At 42.4% G+C, this 16,909-nt stretch overlaps 1 protein-coding gene across 1 annotated transcript in view; it reads left to right on the forward strand.

Annotated features, from left to right (window-relative positions):
* Nucleotides 1–16,909, forward strand: part of RBM33 (RNA binding motif protein 33) — a 134,447-nt gene that overhangs the window by 51,590 nt on the left and 65,948 nt on the right. The window contains exons 6-8 of the mRNA XM_011941593.1: nt 693–864; nt 6,741–6,949; nt 11,040–11,292. Of these exons, the coding sequence (XP_011796983.1) occupies nt 693–864; nt 6,741–6,949; nt 11,040–11,292 (634 nt within the window). The remainder of the gene's footprint in view (nt 1–692; nt 865–6,740; nt 6,950–11,039; nt 11,293–16,909) is intronic.

Genomic DNA, 16,909 nt, shown 5'->3' on the forward strand with positions numbered 1-16,909 from the left:
TGGGCTGAGGTTAGGGAAAATTTTTGTAGGGAATACTGATATAATAAAATTTCAGATAAAAGCTGGTTTTAGTGTGAAGACATGACTAAAGAAAAAAAGTTTCTCCTTCTCAGTAGTCTCAGTCAAAGCTAGTGATAAATTAGACAGTGAGAATGATGTAAGCAGGAGTGAGAAATGATGAAAAGACTTTGGAGGCTGCGTCAGTACAACAGCGGCACGTTCGGACTGCTTGTCTGTCAATGAAGGGAAGGTAGCTGGGGTCAGGAGTTATAAAATGTTAAGCCTTTAAGTTACAATAAACTCATAGAACTTTAGTGTTAGTTTAATTAATACATTGAACTTTGCTATGATCTGTGTTAAACTCAAAGCAATAAGTCCAGCAGGAATTTTTGGAATTTGTTTATTCTCTCAGAAGTGTAAGCAGCAATGATGTGTAGGACTTTGTCTATTAATTGCAAGCAAGAATTTGACCTTTCTTTCTTTTTTTTTTTTTTTTTAACATTAACTGTTAATGTTTAAGGTTATTTTCTCCTGGAGTCAGTTGAGGATTTCATGTGGCCTTTTAACAGGACATTTTGCAGTATTTTTTACATCATAAATATAAATAAATATTTTAGCATTCTTTAATATTTAATTCAAAAGAATATGAACGTACTGTCCTTCTCTTTTTGCCTTGTGTGTCTGCAATATAGGGAGGTATGGAAACATTGGAACTTCAAAAGGACATCAAAGAAGAATCAGATGAAGAAGAAGAAGATGATGAAGAATCTGGACGATTACGTTTCAAAACTGAAAGGAAAGAAGGAACAATTATTAGGCTCTCAGATGTAACTAGAGAGAGAAGGAACATTCCAGAAACTTTGGGTAACTTTTTTGCCTGTCTCCCATCCTTCTTCACTCTCATTTCAACTTCCTCCATAGTATTGCTGTAATTAATCAAAGTAGGCAAAGAAGGTTGACTGGATAATTGTGGCTGCCATCCAGAGAGTGGCTGGACTGTGGAGTGAGTGCTGTTATGGTACTGTAAAACTCGTTCTTTAAAATCATTGCTGTTTATGGATTTAAGATGCTTGAATAAAATGTTTAAGATAATTAAAAAAATTTTTTTTTTTTTGAGTCTGTGGCCTAGAGCTGCTCTTGTACATACTATGTGGTTCCTGGCTGGTCTTGAAAAGGTGGCATGGGGATGGTAGCTATGGGGACGTGTTGACACTTCCCAAGACCCTAAGGTTGTCAGGGCGAATTCTGTACAAGACTGGTTTATATTTTGTACCTTTTAGTGTCTTCATAGCTGTCTTTTTTTGTGTGTTTTCTGCGGTTCCTCTGTCTTTACTGAGACAAGCTGACTCGTTTGTAGAAATAATCGCTCTGAGCAAAGCTTGCTGTGTGAAAGGTCTACTAGACAGCTGCTGATTCACAGAGACTTTTAATAGTGACCCTACCCCTCATTATACAGTGTTTTTCAATGTCCACTGCAAAGAATAAAGCAGTGATTCCAAATTTGAGTGAGCGTCAGAATCTCAGAGGACTTGCTAAAACACAGATTTTGGGACCTACTCCCAGCTTCTCTGATTGATTAAATATAGGGTAGAGCCCAAAAAAGTTGTATTTTTTTTGTTTTGTTTTTGAGACAGAGTCTCCCTGTGTTGCCCAAGCTGGAGTGTAATGGCACAATCTCGGCTCACGGCAACTTCCACCTGCCAGGTTCAAGTGTCTTCTGCCTCAGCCTCCTGAGTAACTGGGTCTACAGGTGCGCACCACCACACCTGGCTAGTTTTTGTATTTTTAGTAGAGACGGGGTTTCACTGTATTGTCCAGGCTGGTCTCAAACTCCTGACCTCATGATCCACCCGCCTTGGCCTCCCTAAGTGCTGGGATTACAGGCGTGAGCCACTGCGCCTGGCCTAGAAAGTTGTATTTCTAATGAGTTACCAAGCAATGCTGCTCCTGCACTGGTGCTTCCAGAACTACTGGGATATTGTCCTTCTGAGGAGGAGGGCAGGCGGGCAGGAGGACACAGGGGCGCTGCCTGCTGTCTGGTCTTGGTCTAGATAAGAATCAAGACTTAACTTTCATGATTACTTTTATTACTTCTTAAAACTGTTATTCATAGTTGTTTTTCGTCCAAAACATGAGCCTGTATCTTTAAGTAGCAGATACGAATTCTGTAGAAGGACACTAAGCTCCAAAGATGCACAAGTTAGCAGTAGTCAACCAGTCTTACCTTAATTTACTAGGCAAGATTGTTCAGAGAGATTCTTCTAGAATCTTTGTGTTCTCTCTGTGGTCTAGTTTACTGCTACTACATCTTGTGGCCCAAGATTTCCCTAGACTTTTTTCAAGTTATGGTATGAAGTTGCCAGTTAATCTGAAGCAGATTTTTTAATATAGCATCTTTAATTTCTAAGAAATGGAGTCTGGCATTGGCCTTAGGTGAAAGATGGAGCGAAGATCTTAAAACAGAAGGATGGGAATAAACAAAACATGTCAACAGGAGGAATTGGTAATATCATAGAACAGTCTTACTTGAGCAGAGACGCGTCAGTCTTGGCTTGGGATGAGATGAACAAAGGAAAGCTCTCCATACCTGGCAGTGTACTAAGGAATTCTAAGGGCAACCCACAGCCACCACCTGGAAGACATAAGGCTTCCTGAACTGGGGAGGGGTGGAGGAAGAGAGGGATTAGTTATGGCTACTACTTCTTTTGTTGGGTCTTGTTATCTGGGCTGTGGCTTTGATTACATACATTTAAACCATGATGTGTAAAAGCTTCGTCACTGAGAACTCCCCAGGTAGCTACAAGTTCTAAGACTGTTAATTCACTTGCTAGACAACATTACAAATGGGGGCCTTTCCCCAACTCTGTAGTCCGCTCCCTGTGGGGTGGCTGTGGATTTCATGGCTCGTCTTCCCTCTTCTGTACCACCCTGCCCTGATTTGTGGTGCCTCTCTGCCTTTCCCACCTCCCTGGTTTCGCCATCTCATCCCTGCTCATTGTCCCTCCACCTACCCACTAGTAACATCCTGGTTCTGCAGTGATGGCCACAGCTTGCATGTGTGCTTAGTGTCTGTTTCCGTCCTGCATCTCCTTCTCAGGACTTTTCCCTCATTTTGTTCTTTCCAAGGTCATTTACAATTTCGTGTATTTAAATAACTTGTATTAAATCTGTTTTGCTTTTTAAGGCGTCTGGCAGCTTTATGTTCATGTAATCCTGGGACAAGAAGCTGGAAAGGTTGGTTTGTGGTGGGCAAGTCCTCTCCTTTGAATTATGGGGGAAGAGCATGAGGTCCTTAGAGGCAGAGTAGCTATAAACATAAACAGCTTGATTAATGACCATTCTTGTAAACAATGAAAAAAGCACTTAACTGCATTTGTGTAGAATGTGGTTGTTTGGCAAGATGATAGGGCAGGTGAAACCATAGTTAAAAGTACCCTTTTCTGTTCTGTATTACTTAAGAAAGCTTGGTGCTTGGAAACATGAGTTTCAGATAATTGTGAAGTTAGGATTTTTCCCAACACAAAGGAGGATTTTTCTGTCCATCAAAAGGTTCGTTTCCTAAAACAGTGAATTCTCTTGTTACCTTCAGCACTTCCCCCCAAACAAAAGATGAATTTTACATCTGAGGAAATATATATTGAAAAAGAGATAATGCCTTAATATTTGGTAAACTAAGACATTTGAATACATTTTTACACATCAGTTTATTTGTGTGCTCCTAGAGATCAAAATCAAAAAACCTGAACAGTCTCAGGTTCTGTGTGGAAATAATTACATTTATTTGATTCTGTAAAGCTGTTTGCCTGCTCTGTAATGGGATTAAAATATCTTGCTACCAGAGTACCTGTTGTCTTATGAGATGTACTTTTTTTTCCCCACTGATATCATTGTTAGTATTGAGAACACTTCATTCTTCAAAAGGGAGAATCAAATAATGCACTGGTATCCCCAATTTCTTACTCTAAAACTTTACATGTGAAATGAGTTATCTTCCAATCTAGGAGGGAGTTTTGGTTACTTTTAGTCTTTTTTCACATTCACATCTCTGTGAAAAACATTCGTACATGTGACAGCCTCAGCAGTTAAGGAACAGTTTTATGCACAATTGTTGATTGGTATTTTGAATGCAGATTGGATTAGAAGTAGAATTCTGGGCTTTCATCTAGGTTAGGATCTTAATTAACTAGCTTTTTTTGCTCAATCAGGATTGTGGAAATTAAACCTTACAGAAAAAGATTTGAATGACAGTGTTCTCAGTTTTCCCAAGGATGCTACAGAACTGCATACTTAGGAAATAAATTAATTCATTACACACAAAGGATGTTGTAGGGTGTAAGTGCTTAACTCCCTCCTGGAGCTCAGTTGAGCAGGGTTACAGAGCAGGCATGTGTAAGGAATGGTTCACTGTGAAAAAGCCAGTCGCCATTTCTGAAGACAGTGTCACTGACCAGTGTCCCTCAGTTGCCAGTCCTCGAAGTTGAGAGCTGTGTCTTCGTCTGGGAGGTGGCCCTTGGATTGCCTTAGAGAGCAATGTAAGCCATAAATCAAAGACTGCATTTATTTTAGTTAGGCATTATCTGTGAGTAGGCTTCCAGATTATTTTATTCTAAGTTTCATTGGCATGTGTTACATTTTAAGTTGTTTTTTATTGCTGTAGCCTAAAGAACCTGCTTGTACATGCACAAAATATTCTCTTGAAATAATATCATTAATTTCAGAGGATCTGTGGGAAAGAGATTTCTCTGTAGTAACAAACAGTTCAGAATTGCTAATGCCAGCAGTAGTACTTAATGGTCCTTGTAGTTGCAGGGCCTTTAAAATTTTCTTGATTCAATTGTCTTTTAAAAAAACTCAGATTATCTTTTGTTATTTTTCCAAACAAATTGTGTATTCTATATGTATTTCAACTATTACAAAATTATTTGCATGCAAATATATTTTTCTTAACATTTTAGAAAGGGACAATACAGTGTAAAATTTTGTTACATTGAGGTATGTATCTCTTTAGAATCTAGACATAGTTCAGAAAACACTTAAAGGGAAATTAACATTTCAGTTGAAGTTACAAATGTAATTTCCATCCTGTCATATTTTGGTGACCTTTTGTGACAGCTTGTCTCAATTGGAGGAAAGCGTTTTCACTTGCTGATTAAAGATGTCATTTGAAACCATTTTATTACTGAGGAAAGTGAAATTAATCTTGACACTCAGAACCACTAGAAAAATAATTGCTGATTCACTGCATAAAATGTGTGTGTGAACTAATCATGTAGTCAAGATTAGAATAAAAGTCTATGCTGGTTAAGAAGAGATTAAATTTTCTTTCAAACGGGGTCTAGTTTTCTTTGAAGGGGAGAAGGGGGTACCATAGAAACAATTTGAAGAAAAATGTGGCTTAGAGATTTTGGAGGAGTTTGGAGATGACGATGGGATCCAAGGTAGAAGGTAGACTCTGGTAATATTGAAAGCTTACCCTTGGCTGGGGAAGAAGGCAGGAGAAGGCATCTTGGTATACTCAGTGACATTTTTAGAAAATGTGGCGTAAGATCTGTTGTCCCAATTTAGCTAGTGTTGTAAAAGGACCATATGTGGCGAAATCATTTTCGTTCCCTTTAGGAATATAGAATAATGTGCCATCTGAAGTTTCTTGGGGCCGATGCCCATGTTTTCTGTATCCCTAAAGCATTTGGCAGAGCAGTGAGCAGCTGCTGGACACTCCACACGTGTTTGCATGAGTGTTTTCTCATGTGACTTTGCTCTCATTTGATTTGGCTTCTCTATCAGTCTGCATGCATATAAGAAGGCTTCACAGTAAAGTTCTAAGAAAATACATATGAAAAACGGAAATGATACGTATTAAATTGAGTTTTTTATTCTTTACGAAATCACCTTGACTTCAGAGTGAGTTCATTAATAGTTATGTTTTTAAGTGAGAAGGACCAGGAATTTGTTTTCTTGCATCTATGTGCCGTCATCGTATGCTGTTAATATTTCTACTGGCTTCAGTAAGAAAATCATACTGGTGTAGGACTGGCAGAGACAGCCTCTGACTGATGTCATACACCATCAGTAAAAGGTGTGACTGCAGGCTGGGCGCAATGGCTCACGCTTGTAATCCTAGCACTTTGGGAGGCTGAGGCAGATGGATTGCCTGAGCTCGGTAGTTCGAGACCAGCCTGGGCAACATGGTGAAACCCCGTCTCTACTAAAATACAAAAAAGTTAACCAGTGTGGGAGCGTGCACCTGCAGTCCCAGCTACTTGGGAGGCTGAGGCAGGAGAATCGCTTGAACCTGGGAGGTGGAGGTTGCAGTGAGCCGAGATCATGCCATGCACTCTAGCCAGGGCAACAAAGCGAGACTGTGTCTCAGGGAAAAAAAAAAAAAAAGATGTGACTGCAAAATGCCTTCTAGTGTGAGGGCAGTGGTTAAATTTCACTTCAACTTCTTTTTAGCCTCACTCAGCACATATCATTGGTCTCAAATGAAAATAATTTAAAATTGATTGGCGACACTTGCATTGTATCATAAAGGAAAGCCTGTTCTTATTTCTCAGACCTCACTGGTGGGTTGTGCATGTTGCTGGTTGTATCATCCTTGCTGCTGCTAGTCAGGTGTTTACCGCGGGTGAAGCACATGCTGTTGCAGAGTTTCAAGTCACATCATTCTTTCCTGTTTTCTCCCTAGATCTCTAGTTTGGGCTCTCAGAAAGTAACTAACACATACACATCTTTTCACATAGAACTTTCAGCAGAGGCCAAGGCAGCATTGCTTGAATTTGAAGAAAGGGAGCGACAGCATAAACAAGGACGCTACAGCTCCAGGCGGGGAGGACGGCGAGGAGGTCCGCTGATGTGTCGTGGTGTGGGGGACCAGAGGAGAGAGAGCACCGAGAGGGGCAGGATGAAGGACCACAGACCTGCGTTGCTTCCTACACAGCCTCCTGTCGTGGTAACTTCAGATTTTATTGTAGTAGCCCTAGAATTTTAGAACAAATGGCAGTAAGCTTTTGTGGGTATCCTATTACACATTTCTCTCTTCTTAGTCTGAAATGAAAGGTTAGTAGCAGGAGTAATGGCTGAAGTTTCTGCTTTATAGTCTCATGTGATGTTGCACGCTTCAGTCATCCTGAATTAGAAATTCAGCACTCCAGTCATCTGGTAGTAAGAAATCATCCTGTACCACAAATACTTCCAGAGGAGGGATTAATGAGCAACCTGATGCCCCAAGATGACATAAGCTCCTGTGGCACTTTGCTTGCTGAAGCCTCTAGAGGGGTATTTCTGAGTGCATTGCATTTGAAAGATGGTATTACAGATAGAATTTAGGCAGAAGTTGTTTATTTTATAAAAATATTTTTACCTTTATACTGTTTACCATAGATTTTTCCTTAAATATCAGTTTCTCAGAATTATTACCATATCCTCCATACAAAGCTTTCACAGCCTATAGTTTAGGAATAAATCATGTACCCGTAATTTCAATTGGAATGTCCTTTGTATTTCAGAGATGGCACATCTCAGAAACAGAGACAGGAATTGTTGATTTTTTTGTTCCTTTTTTGTTTTTGATACAGAGTCTCCCTCTGCTGCCCAGGCTGGAGTGCAGTGGCATGATGTTGGCTTACTGCAACCTACACCTCCTGGGTTCAAACGATTCTCCTGCCTCAGCCTCCTTAGTAGCTGGGATTACAGGTGCTTACCACCACACCCAGTTAATTTTAAAAATATTTTTAGTAGAGTCTGAGTTTCACCATGTTGGCCAGGCTGGTCTCGAACTCATGACCTCAAGTGATCCACCTGCCTTGGCCTCCCAGAGTGCTGGGATTACGGGTGTGAGCCACTGGGCCCAACCGATTCTTTCAGTTAAGCTTTAGGGATTGTATGGCTTTTCACTTAGAAGTCAATCTAGAAGGAAAAATTTGTTTAACACAAATATGTGTCCACTGTGTCTACCACTTGCCCTTTTTACATTTTTATCTGAATTTAGAGAAAATGACATTTCACTTCTGTTGAAATGTTGTATTTCAGGAATCATTCATTTGTGAAATAATAAAGTAGAAGAGATAATTTTTGTTTTAGCATGAGAGTTCCAACTCTGATGTGTAAAGGGAGAGTAGGTAGGTGTACACAATTTGATGATACTAGGAACTGCTGTTTGCTTACACAGCTGTTTTGTTTTTGAGCATCTCTAACAGCAAAAAGGCTGGATTTACAGTTTGTCTTTTTTTTCCTTGATTGCTGCCTGTCTCCGCCCCAAACCTCCGCTTGCCATATGTCAAATAGCCATTTTCATTATTCTGGCCTCTTTAGGGGCCAGACAACTCCCACAGGAGACCAGTGTTTACGTAATTATGGCTTTGATCCTGGAGAAGTTGCTGAACTCTGTTTTCTTACCGCAAAGAAGGGAAGAGCATGTATCTCTCACCTGCCTCCTTAGAGAGGCTGAACTGAGATGGCATTAATGCTTTTAAAAATGTCACGGACATTCAGTTGTCCTCAGTCCTGATGGTGACGTCGTATCTCTGGATTGTAATGTGACTGATTTGGACTGTTAGAGCCTACTGTGTATTAGGAGTAGACTAGACAGCTGCCCTAAGACTGACACAGCTTTGTAAGCGATAGTCTCATCTTTGCTAATCAATGATGAGATCAGGGCTGTCTTATCCTCCACTCCAACTGCGTTCTCTTACATCATAAGCTTTCTCCATCCTATTCACTCCCCTTCCCAGAGCTATTTTGTCTCTTTGAGTCTTGACCCCCAAAGTTTTGGAAAGAAAATTTTTGGCTCATGTCTCTGCTTGTACCCATTTTCTGCTTGGTTGGCTCCTTGCAGCCTGGATTCCATTCTGTTCCCTGTCCTGAATCCTGAATGGTGCCCTCAGAGATGCCACCTGACCCCTTGTCCTGTTGGACCACACTCTGGGGCCTTGGCCATCACACATGGTCTCTTTGTCTTGAGCAGCTCTTTTCTGGGCATATGAGATTTTGGATGTACTCTCTTATCTAGAATGGTTTCTTCTTTCTTCCCTTTGACCTTTTTATTTTCAAACTAAACTTTTATTTTTGATTGCATATATTTATGAGGTACAACGCACTGTTATGGTATGTAAATGTTGTGGATGGATTATATCAAGCTAATTAACATTGGCATCCCCTTGAATATTTCCTGGTTTTTGGTATTGAGCATTTAAAATCTCTTTGAATAGTTTCAAAATACCCTTTTCTTTAGTTGTGTTTTTCTTCAGGTTTTGTTCTTAGTCCTCCTTTTTCTCAGCGGTCTCCCCAGCACTGTTCCTCTTGCTGTTACCTAGTGTCTCTCAGTGAGTCTTAGTCTCTAGCCTAACCTCTTTCCAGCTCCATTTTCTCCGTCTCCCAGCTGTCCCTGTACCTCTGCAAACACGGGTTTCATAGACCCTGAATGTCACTTGTTTAATCACACAAACATGATCTTTCCCTCAAAACTCTGTGGTCTTGAATTAATGACCATGCATTGTGGTCACTCTCAGTTCAATTAAAATTTAAGCCCTGGTGTCTGTTAGTGTGCTATCTATGGGATACAATGGTGAATAAGATAGACAAGATCCCCACTCTCATGGGCAAATGTGCACAGATGTGATGAGTTCAGGAGGGGAACATACTGCATATGGGAGCGTGTGTGCTAGTGGATGTGAGCTGGTACCAGAATCTTTTGAAACATCTTCCCTGAGGAAGGATAGGTGGGCTAAGGCCATTCATAGATTAGTTTTAGAATTCTTCCCATTGTGCCTCTGAGGTGTCTTCTTGCTGTTTGTCAGACTATGGCTGTTCCTGTGCTTCAGCTCTCACCATAGCCTATTAGATGGTCTCCTTCCATCTTCTTTGCCCTGTTCATCTCACACTGCTGTGAATGATCATTTTCCTACCGAAGAGATCATTCGTGATCCCTTGTTACACATGTTGTCTATGGCATAGTAATGGATCATTTACTTGGAATTCAAAAGCCCTCCATAATTTGGCATCATCTCAGGGAAAATAGCTTGTTAAATTAGACAACTGAATTAGTAGTGGTCTACTGCTAATTAGCTGTGTGACCAGTTTGGTTAGTGATTAAAAGCAAAACCTGTGGAATCAGATGGCCTGAATTCCGGTTCCAGCTTTTCTGCTTTCCAACTACTTGATCTTGTAAAAGGAGGTCAATAAGTAGGACCTACTTTATAGGACTGTGGGGAGCTAGGTCAGCTAACTTCCTCTACTGACCTTATAGTAGGAACTTAAAATGTGGGGAAGGTTCAGTCCACAGCAGCTGTTGCCGGTTGTTGATTTCTTCCTCTCTAGTGACTGTTTGACAAAATAACCAGCCTCGAATCAAGATCTCTGACCACTTTGAGTGTGTAATTTTCATACCTTCTTTCCTGCCTTCTTTCCTGGTCTCCTGGTTTTACCAGGCAGGTGGGTCTGTGCTGCTTCTGCTTCTTTCTGGGTATCTGTCCCTCACTCTGCCTTGCACCTCTCTGTCCTTCATCACCGAGTTCAGGTGCCACCCTCTCAGAGAAGCTCCCTCCCAGCCTCTCCTGGAGGCTCTTTGTAGCCCTGTCCTGTTCTCAGGCCTCAGTTCTGGAGCAGGGTGACTGGTGCGCATCTCCTGCCTTGCTTACCAGAGTTCCTGGAGGAGGATGCAGGACTGCTACAGGGAGGGCCGTGGCAGCTGCTCTTCTGTCCCTGGCACAGGGCTTTGCTCAGTGTGGGCAGTTCTTTTCCCTGAACTGAATTTTTCTTTTCTTCAAAATTCACACTGGGTGCTTTGGGGCTGTTTTCCTTCTTGCCTTGAGATTGACTCAATTGTGAGACTATAGCCCTCACTGTGAAGTAGAGAAGCTTCTTTATCCTGCTGTTTTGATACGAATTGTTACTGCAGACTTCTTACATTGTAACTTGACAAATGCAATCAGTGTAAATTTGTAACACATCAGCATTCTTTTAAATGTTGATTTCGGTGAACCTTTTTTTTTTTTTTTTGTGATTTGTAGACTCATTCTCCAAGATTAATTCCTCCTCCACAGCCCCAGGCTCCCCCTCCGCCGCCACCACCGCCTCAGCAGCAGCCGATCAGAAGCCTGTTCCAGCCGCAGCAGCTGCAGCCGCTGCTTCCGGTGCAGCACCCGCACCACCCATCCCCCCCTCAGGGAATGCACATGCCTCCCCAGCTAGAGACCCCAAGGATGATGATGACCCCGCCACCCGTGACTCCACAGCAGCCCAAGAACATACACATCAACCCGCACTTCAAAGGAACGGTGGTCACGCCTGTTCAAGGTCTGTGTTTCCTTTTACTGTTGTAAAGCATAGATGGCCCTAGCTTCCAATGGTTTGACTTAGGATTTTTCCACTGATGGGTTTTCGACTTTGTGAGAGTGTGAAAGCAGTATGCATTCAGAAGAAATCATAGTTCGAATATTGAGATTTGATCTCTCCTGGGGTAGCAACAGGCATCCCAAAACTCGCTCAAAGCTGGGCAGGTGGTGCTGTGGTTCCCAGCTCCGATGATTTTGCCAACTGTGGAATGATGTGAGTGTTCTGCTTAAGGTAAGTGAGGCTAAGTAAGCTATGATGTTCCATTGGTTGGGCATATTAAATGCATTTTGACTAAGGGTCTTTTCAACTAACGATATAGCCTTATTGGGATGTAACCCCATCCTATATTGAGGAGCATCTGTTATGTTGTAGATTACTGTGCATCTGAAGGCATTTATTAGTTTATTGCACTGAAGCCGTTGCTATGGCAAAATGGTTTTCACATTCATATTTGTAAGGGTGAGTTTTCCTTGGCTCTTCCCCATTCATTTAGATTTTAGCTTGATGGGTCAAGTATATTTCTTTAAAAATGTGTATCTCTTACTGTATAATTGAGTGGAAAGTGCTGATCTGTGACTCTTCATAGGTCTCCCGGTGAGGATGTTTGCAGTGGTGAGTGTCCCTCTTTGGTTCCAGGCAGCATGTTCCCCTTCAATTCCAGTGTCAGCTGGTGGAGAGGGGACACATCCATCTTTTAGTTGTTGTAATCAAATAAATACAGATCTGATTTTTACTTAAACATGTTCCTTAAGCTAGGAAACTGTTTTCGAGCAGTTTATATGAAGCATTAACTTCATGTATCTGTGAACACACACACATTTATTGAGTTACTACTCTATTTTTGGCATTTGAGTTATATTGATGGACAAACCAGACAAAGCTTTCTTCAGCCATGATCTTGCTTTCTAACAGTCTTATTATTATTACCAGTAAACATAAGTATTTTATGTGGCATGTTAGAAGATGAAAATGCAGTGAGAAATTGAGCAGGATGGGGGGAAGGGATGGGTTGTCTCTTTTAATAATAGGGTGATCAGGGTGAACTTCACTGAGCAGGAAAGAGTTGAGGGATATCTGTAAGTTAGTCATGTGGCTGTTCGGGGAAGAAGATTGCAGGCAGAGTGATCAGCAGGTATGAAGGGGTTTCCTCCAGGTGAGACCCTGCCTGCAAGTATAAAGTTGCTGGGGAGAAGGAGGCGCAAGCCTGGCTGAGATGGGGCACGAACTTGAGGCCACTGTATTGACAGACTTTGACTGTGTTTTGCTAAAACAGAAGTTGGATGATAATTGGTGGGAGCCAATAGGCTTGAGAGAAAGTTTTTTATTCATTGCACTTAACAGAAAAGAGCTAGTGAAGAAGGAGAAACATCATTGATGCAGATGAGAGGAAAAACTTGTCTTGTCCGGGACCATGTGTCAGAGGTGGGCTTGCTGAGATGGAGGAGCAGGGAGTCCTCCACGGTTGGGGCAGATGGTGAAGCCTGAGCTCAGATGCGTGGGCAGGTGGAGAAGTCTTGTGTCAGTTCTTCCCTGGTGGCCTCAGTTTCCTCAGTAGGTAGCAAGGAGCTAGAGTGGGGAGGTAGGAGAGCGTGTTGAAGGTCTGAGGAAAGGAGCTATGGAGCATCCGCTCGTGCTTTGGAAGAGTGGATGTGCGCAGGGATGGGTGGGGCTCCTGAGCCCTTGAGGAGCGTGGATTTGAGGTGAGGGCAGTCAGCATGGTTGTGTGTCCAGCTGTGCTCATCTGCACGCGCTAGGTGTGGAATAGGCAGGCAGTTGGGTTTATGAGGGTCATGGTTTTCACAAGTAGTAAAGGGGAGGCAGTGTGGATAACAATGCGCTGTGGATCATAAGGTAGATGCCAGGGAGGAGAGGACACCAGGGAGGAGGCTGAGACGGTGAAAAGGAGGTCACTGGAGATCTTCGTAGAGTTGAACGATTGTTTGAATCAGGGTGCTGGAGGGAGTGAGATGGAAGGGTAGAATGGTCACCAGGACTGGAGGCAGAGGTGGCACAGATCTGAGGCAGGGCACGGCAAGGGCCATCTTTGTGTTTATTCAGACTGGAGCTGAACTCCCTGAGACATGACAGGGGCAGTGTGGTGCTGGGGGATGTCAGCTGGTGGCATGAGATGAAAGCTGGATCTGGAAGCAGCAGTGAGATCAAGAAGGAGCCCTTGTACCTCCAGACCTTTGGCAAGAAGCTGTGGGAGAACAGCTGCCGCTCAGAGGGGCCATGAGAGCGAGAAGGTGAAGGAACTCGGGGTGTTGTGGATGCTGCCGATGGGTGGGGAATTAGGGATTCCCAAGGGTGTGGGAGAGAAGTTTCAGAAGTGGAGAGTAGCCTAAGGTAGTAGTTCGAGTGCGGGGGATTGGCCAGTGACCTAGAGCCTGGGCCCCTCCCATACGTGGGTCAGAAGTATTATGAAGTTGTCCTGTGGCCATGGAGCAGGGGACTGTGATGGTGACAGGCTGGCACAGAGTGAAACGGAGGGGGGCGCCTCTTGACAGTGTCTGCGGGTCACCGACCAGGCCACTGGGCATGGCAGATAAGCATAAGGTTTTAAAGTACAGTTAACTCCTAAGCCCTCCTGACCCCATCGCATGTCCCCGTGTGCCCACAAAGTTCTTCCCACCCTGGTTAGTATCACTCGTCCCCACATCCTCTTAGGTGGCCCTGAGCGTCGCTGACTGGCGTGGTGCCTGTGTTTCCCGCAGTAGCCGTTGAATGAATGGACACAAGCATACTTGAATGGGAAAGGGTGGCTTTCCTTCAAGTAATCCTTTGCGTCTTCCCCATAGTGGTTGTCCTAAACCTGGCACTACTGTCAGTCTAATTTGTTGGAATGATTTTGCTTATGTTATTCTTTCTTGTGCATTTCCTTGTAAAATGCAGGGGAAAACTGGCATTTGGTAATATGTACAGATTTTCTTTAGCTTAACTAAAACAGTTTTAGAATTATAGGGTGGTAAAGCTATCAGGAAGCCCCAAGATATCCTCTATGTATGAAAATGGTGTCCCCTGCAAAAGTTAGCAGCCTGACAAGTGTAGAATGCAGGCCTTGCACCCCAAAGCACACGTGTGATTTAGCAACTACTCCAAGGTCAGCTTTCTGACAGAAGTTTTTCAACTCAGGACCAGCTAGCTTTTTCTCACCATGAAACCAGGAGCTTTAGTGCCACATGTCCCCTATCTGTAATTTGCCTTTGACCTTCAGAGGTGCACAGACACAGAAGGGAAGGACGAAATAGCCTTGCTAGGTAGACAGGCAGCACTTTCGAAGCAGTTGTTTATTCTGTAATAAATGAATGAGCTTAAGTAGAAATGCACAGTTCCTCTTGAGAGAGACCGAATATCAAGATGTCTTCTGTACATAAAAGATACACAGATTAAACCTTTGATTCTCAGAGCCTTACATAGATGAAAGGTGCTTTTTCAAAAAGTTAACAATATATACACATCTTCTTCTGATGGCACAAACTTCCTTTTTGAGGATGAAGAGGGTTCCATTATAATTTATTTAAAAACTGTTTTGTTGGAAATGTAACTTGTTTCCAGATTTTTAGTATTATAATGAATTGAAAACTTAGTCCATTAAATACATGGGACAAGTTATAAATATTAAACTTCAGATATTCAAGTTGAAGCTTCAGCTGGACTGGTCTCTAACATCACACCTTCTAAATTCTTCTGTGCTCACAGTGGGCAGCCAGGGCCCGGTAGGTAGAGCCTGCAGACACATGCCTGGGCATTCCCACTGAGGTGGCTTCTCTTGGGTGGGCCAGGTGTTTGCCCTGTTCCCCCCGGGACTGTCTGCAGCAACCCTTTTTTGTCAGCTGTTTTTCCTTTTCTGCTGTGTGTTTTTTTGTTTTGTGTTTTTTTTGTTTGTTTGTTTGTTTTAAATAGGGAAAAGGCTGGTACTTTGTGCAGATTACCAGCTCATCAGAGGCTTCTGTGTAAGAAATCCATTTATTATAATCAGATTGCTTTCTAGAGATCCCACCTCGCCGCCTTTCCTCATTCTCCTGGTTAAAGAGGCTTAATGTTTTATCCTTTTATTGTGTTGGAATTTTTTGGTAGATATTGGCATTTAAATTCTAAGTAGTACCTATGATCGAGTTAGTGAGGATCTGGGTGTCTCATATTTGTTAACTTGATTTTAAAAATCACGTCTTTACATTTAATATGTAGTTGTTTTCTTTGTCACCTTCATTATAATCTTCTGAGGTCAGAGTTATTCTTCTTTTTTTCTTTCTCCACTTTCTCCAGTCTAGTGTTTCACTTTAGATATGGAATTGATGTAACATCAGCTGTATAGAATTGAGGGGAGAGTTGGATTCTATTTTATATAAAGTCTTGCAAACTGACCCACTCTTAATTTTGAAATTTGGACTCATTAGATTAGCCTGTCAAGGAAGGGATGAACTTCTGGCATTTTTACATTTTATAAAAGTAAGTTTTCTTTCTGTCACACTTTGCATTTGATCAAGCAGTGACACAGGCCATGTATGCTATCACTTGAAGTTGAAGTGTGGAAAGTGCGATGTGAATGGTAAGGCTTAATGTATGGAATTCCTTGAGTAATCATAGTTAAAAAAAAAAAAAGTTTATCCTAGCACCCTGTTTTTGAAGTGATTCTGATGGACTTTTAAGAGGTGTCACCTGTATTTCGCATTTAGCAGACACTGCTTAAATTAAAAAATACGCTACGTTGTCAACTCCACCTGATGTGTATGAGTTTGCTGGGGCTGCCATAACAAGCACGGCAAATAGAGCGAGTTAAACAACAGAAACTTATTTTCTCACAGTTCCGGAGACTGGAAGTCCAAGTTCGAGGTGTGGGCAGGGCGGCTTCCTTCTGAGGCCTCTCTCCTTGCCTTGTCATTGGCCACCTTCTCCCTGTGTCCTCACGTGGTCCTCCCTCTGTGGGTACTGTCTGTGTCTAAATTTCCCTTTCTTATACGGACACCAGTCAGGTTGGATTACAGCCTAGACCTCATTTGACCTTAGTTACCTCTTTTAAAGACCTAGTCAGTGGAATCCAGTTACATTCTGAGGTACTGGGGGTTGGGACTTCAGTGTATACATGTGGGGTTGGGGGCGGGGGGGAGGGAGTTGCTAACAGTTCAGCCCCACGGTACGTGACAATCTGAGAGCTTCCTAGGTGTATCTGCCAGCATGTTTTGATGTAAGATGTAGCCTGCACTTAGATTGTGAGTTTCTTTGAAAATCAAGATCAGTATAGTGCATGGTGAGTTTTAAAGAGCTTAAACACATCTGATTTAGCCTCAAGGTATGAAACTCACATCTAGCTTCTTCTCTATTCTGAGATGTCTTTTTAAAAATGATTTGTTTCATTGTTCTGGTGGATTGATGGAAGTCCTGCTTGTTCATAAACCAAAGTAAACTAAAAGCCTTGGCATAGGAGGTTGTTCAGTAGAAAATTTTTAACGGTCTGTGAGTGTTTTTCCAATTCCTAGGATGTGCTCTTTTCCTTTCTCCGCCTGCCTCACTTCCCCCCTTCCCTTCTCTCTTTCATGATTCATGAGGGTTGAGATTTAAATGTGTATGTGACTGGCGT

The sequence above is a fragment of the Colobus angolensis genome, unplaced genomic scaffold, assembly GCF_000951035.1.
Source record: "Colobus angolensis palliatus isolate OR3802 unplaced genomic scaffold, Cang.pa_1.0 Scaffold2, whole genome shotgun sequence".
Classification (NCBI taxonomy): domain Eukaryota; kingdom Metazoa; phylum Chordata; class Mammalia; order Primates; family Cercopithecidae; genus Colobus; species Colobus angolensis.